The 3,716-nt window shown below is 43.6% G+C and overlaps 1 protein-coding gene across 1 annotated transcript in view; it reads left to right on the forward strand.

The window, feature by feature from the left end:
* Positions 1-3,716, forward strand: part of KDELR2 (KDEL endoplasmic reticulum protein retention receptor 2) — a 19,322-nt gene that overhangs the window by 9,236 nt on the left and 6,370 nt on the right. The window contains exons 3-4 of the mRNA XM_019512862.1: positions 591-749; positions 2,920-3,172. Coding sequence (XP_019368407.1) covers positions 591-749; positions 2,920-3,172 — 412 coding nt within the window. The remainder of the gene's footprint in view (positions 1-590; positions 750-2,919; positions 3,173-3,716) is intronic.

Genomic DNA, 3,716 nt, shown 5'->3' on the forward strand with positions numbered 1-3,716 from the left:
TTTTTTTTTTTTTTTACCACCCTCAAGTGAGAGCATTTTTCTCGCATCTAACCCAACTTTTCCTTGCTGTAACTTGAGACCATTGCTCCTTGTTCTATGGTCTGTCATCACTGAGAACAGTCCAGCTCCATCCTCTTTGGAGCACCCCCTTCAGGTAGTTGAAGGCTGTTATAGGGAGAACTACTTCTCCTCCTACCCCATTCCCTGTCCTCTCTCCACTCCTTACCTTGTAAGGGTTTGTGTCAATTCTTCCTTTTTACTTTTGGCCAGAGGCAAGGCATGAATTCACATTTCACTTTTTAGGGCTATGTTTTCCATGAAAATAGAAGGTTACAATGCAAACTGCCTTGCAACCTGTGCTACAGAAGTGGCAATGTAATGACCACAATCATTACTTAGATTTTAAAAGTATATATGTAATTAGCTTTGGAATTGGTGCTCTTCTGAGAGGATTAAAATCCCATATCATCTGTGTGCTTTGTGTGCGCTTTTGGAGTTTTAGATAGCCAGAAAGACACAGTTTTAAGGGGAAGGGGGTTGTACACAGAAGAGCGGATGATCTAATAATGTATTCTGCTTTTGTCCTTTAGCTCATCTACATTGGTTGCTCATATGCCACTGTGTACCTGATCTACATGAAATTTAAGGCTACCTATGATGGAAACCATGATACATTCCGAGTGGAGTTTCTGGTGGTCCCTGTTGGTGGACTCTCGTTTCTTGTTAATCATGACTTCTCTCCTCTAGAGGTTAGTTGAGTGTGCAGGTGTCCATCCCCAGTACTCTTAAGATGGTTTGTTAGTTTTCTGTAAATATGCAGCTTTATTTAAAATATATTTTAACTTGCTAGAAATGTTTGGATTGTGAAAAAATAATTTTAGGGCATATTTGGAATAAGAAGTGCTTCTAAAAGTCTGTTTTTGGAATAGGTAGATCTGTTAGACTTAGACTTCAGCCCATACTTCTAATGCACACAGTCTGGACCTGAGAGAGAACTTTAATTTGTGTAAAGACAACAGTTCAAAATCTGTTCTAATCATTTGGGACACTAAAACCAGATGCCATTTAATTCTTTTAGTGTACAGAAGGATACCATGTTCCTAATGTATACTGGTGGTTGCAATGTTAACCTGGCAATATTCTTTCCTTCATGATGTCTTCTGGGCCTTTTTAAACTTGCCAGCGTGGCTGTTGGCAAGTATTGGGTGCCATCTGGTGAAATCAAAAAGAATTGCAGAAATTTTGAATTGTATTACTAGCATCTGATGTACATGGAGGAATTTATAACCACATTGGAAAGATAATAACTTTACTACAATTTATTAGGACTGAATGTAAATGTAAGGGACCTCCATACTTCAATGCAGTCCTGTACTACCAAACACCTTTATGTGTGTGTTTTCTATGGGGTGAACAAGAAGCTTGCTAAATATTGGAAAGTTTGATAACTTTTTTGTTTTTTAAAAAAATTAATCCTAAACTAAACAAAACTGACTTAAATCTCAAGTCAGAATAAGATTTAAAATGCTAGGCAGCTTTAAAAAAAAGAGAGGATTGCCCACGTAAAACTTTAATTGGGGCATTATTTCCATTTTGCCTGCTTGCTTTTATCTGGAAAATTCATGTGATTTGGTTGAAAATGTCTTTTTTTCCCCAATTAAAGTAGATAAGAAACCACCATTGGTAAACTGAAGATGTTCTTCCTGCTTTTTAGTAATTGGGCCTGATCTTTAGGGGTGCACCAATTTTAAAGATTGAGGTGTCCACAGTGAGGGAGGGAGTGGGGCAGGGGAAGGCACTGCCTAGCCAGGACAGAGTAGGGTGAAGCACAGAGCTGTGGCTTGTCTGAGGGATGCGGAGTAGGGCAGGAGTGGCTCCCACTGCTGTATGCACCCCCAAGGGAGGCATGGGGGGCACGTGCCCCCCAGATCTGCACAGGATGAGGGCAGGATGCTTGCTGTGTGCTTGGGACTGGAGCTGCTCCAGGTTCTTCCTGATGGCTGCGCTCAGGCTGGGTGGGGTAGGCAGCAGTGGCACTCAGAGGGGGGTCTATGGGGGGGCTAGAGCCACCCCAAAATTCACTGTAGCCCCCCTTCCCAGTGCTGCTGCCTGCCCAGCCTGAGTGCAGCTGACGGGAAGAGGCTGGAGCACCCCATGCATAGATCCTGGGGGGACACCCCCTCCATGCCTCCCCTGGAGGGGTGTGCACAGTGATAGGAGCTGCCCCTCTCTCCTCTCCCACCCCCACGGCCCTGGATGAGCATTGGCTCTGTCCCATGCCCCACTCCACTCCACTCCACTCCAGCTGGGTAGTGCCTCCCCCAGCCCTACTCCCTCCCTCACTGCTGGGGCCTCGATCTGCTCCCCCACCCACATCCTTTCCATTCCCCACAGACTTATCAGCTGGGTGCTACTGTCCAAGCTGCCGGGCTACACTCCTGGCCACGTGCATGCTGCGGCTGCACGCATGCATACAGCATTTATTGGTGACCTTATCAGCCACATCAGCTAAAAAAAAGCCAACTGCCGATTTAATGTCTATTTTATCGGTGATGATACGATATGGACCAATGTATTGGTGCACTTCCACTGATCTTGTACTAGTTGAAATTAATGGTAGTTGAGCTTCTGACTCGATGTAAACCACAGCCTTAACTGAGTGCCACTAATTCCTAACTGAACAGGTCATCAGGACTGACCCAAGCCATCAGCAGGCTGCTGCTGCTGGCTCACCAGAGCTGATTTGCAGTTTTCCATTTGTCTTGTCTGAAAAGTTTGTCTAGAGCTGTGGAAAAGCAGGACTCTTCAGAGTGTGTATCTGTTGAAAAAGTGATGAGTCAAGCTAAGTGTCTCCCTTGCTCATGTATATGAGGATGGATTATCAACAGGGACACCGAACAGTCTTCTCTCTCCTTTCAGATTTTGTGGACCTTCTCCATCTATCTTGAATCAGTTGCTATCCTCCCCCAGCTTTTCATGATCAGCAAAACTGGAGAAGCAGAGACCATCACTACTCACTATCTTTTCTTCTTGGGTCTCTACCGTGCCTTGTACTTAATCAATTGGATTTGGCGCTATTATTTTGAGGGTTTCTTTGACCTTATAGCTGTTGTTGCTGGTGTGGTCCAGACCATTCTTTACTGTGACTTCTTCTATTTGTATGTAACAAAAGGTAAGTAACTCTCACTTTAGGATTACATTGCTTACTCTGTGGGTGTCAGGCATAAGAGAACTAACTCTTTCTCTTGGATCATCAGTATAGACATGTTAAACTTATTAATACTGCTTTGGTAGTTTGTCATATAAATTGTCTGAGTTCTAGTACGAGTAGAACTATGGTAAGTATAATCATCAGGAGCCTATGGTGTACTTAAAACTAATAAGGTCCAGTATATTCACAGTACACCTTTTCCTTGGAATAGCCAGGGTACCCATCCTTTTCTGGCCACACATGTTGTCTTGTATAATCTGTCTTGTATGCCTAAAGAGAATTTTATTGACATAGACTGAAGTTGGTGTAAAATTAGCCCAGCTTTTCCATGTTGTCAAAAGTTCTAGTTCTGGTCCAAAGAAGCATGTTTGTTTTTGAGTAGAAAGAAAACCTCCACCAAGAAATAGGATTTAGTGGCTACTTTATCTAAATTCTAGAAGTCAGCAGCCCTACAGAGCTATTAACTGGCCTGCCCCTTTCTCATGGTTGCCCCCCCCCCCCCCCC

The sequence above is a fragment of the Gavialis gangeticus genome, unplaced genomic scaffold (genome assembly GCF_001723915.1).
Source record: "Gavialis gangeticus isolate Ggan-Ray unplaced genomic scaffold, GavGan_comp1, whole genome shotgun sequence".
Taxonomy (NCBI): domain Eukaryota; kingdom Metazoa; phylum Chordata; order Crocodylia; family Gavialidae; genus Gavialis; species Gavialis gangeticus.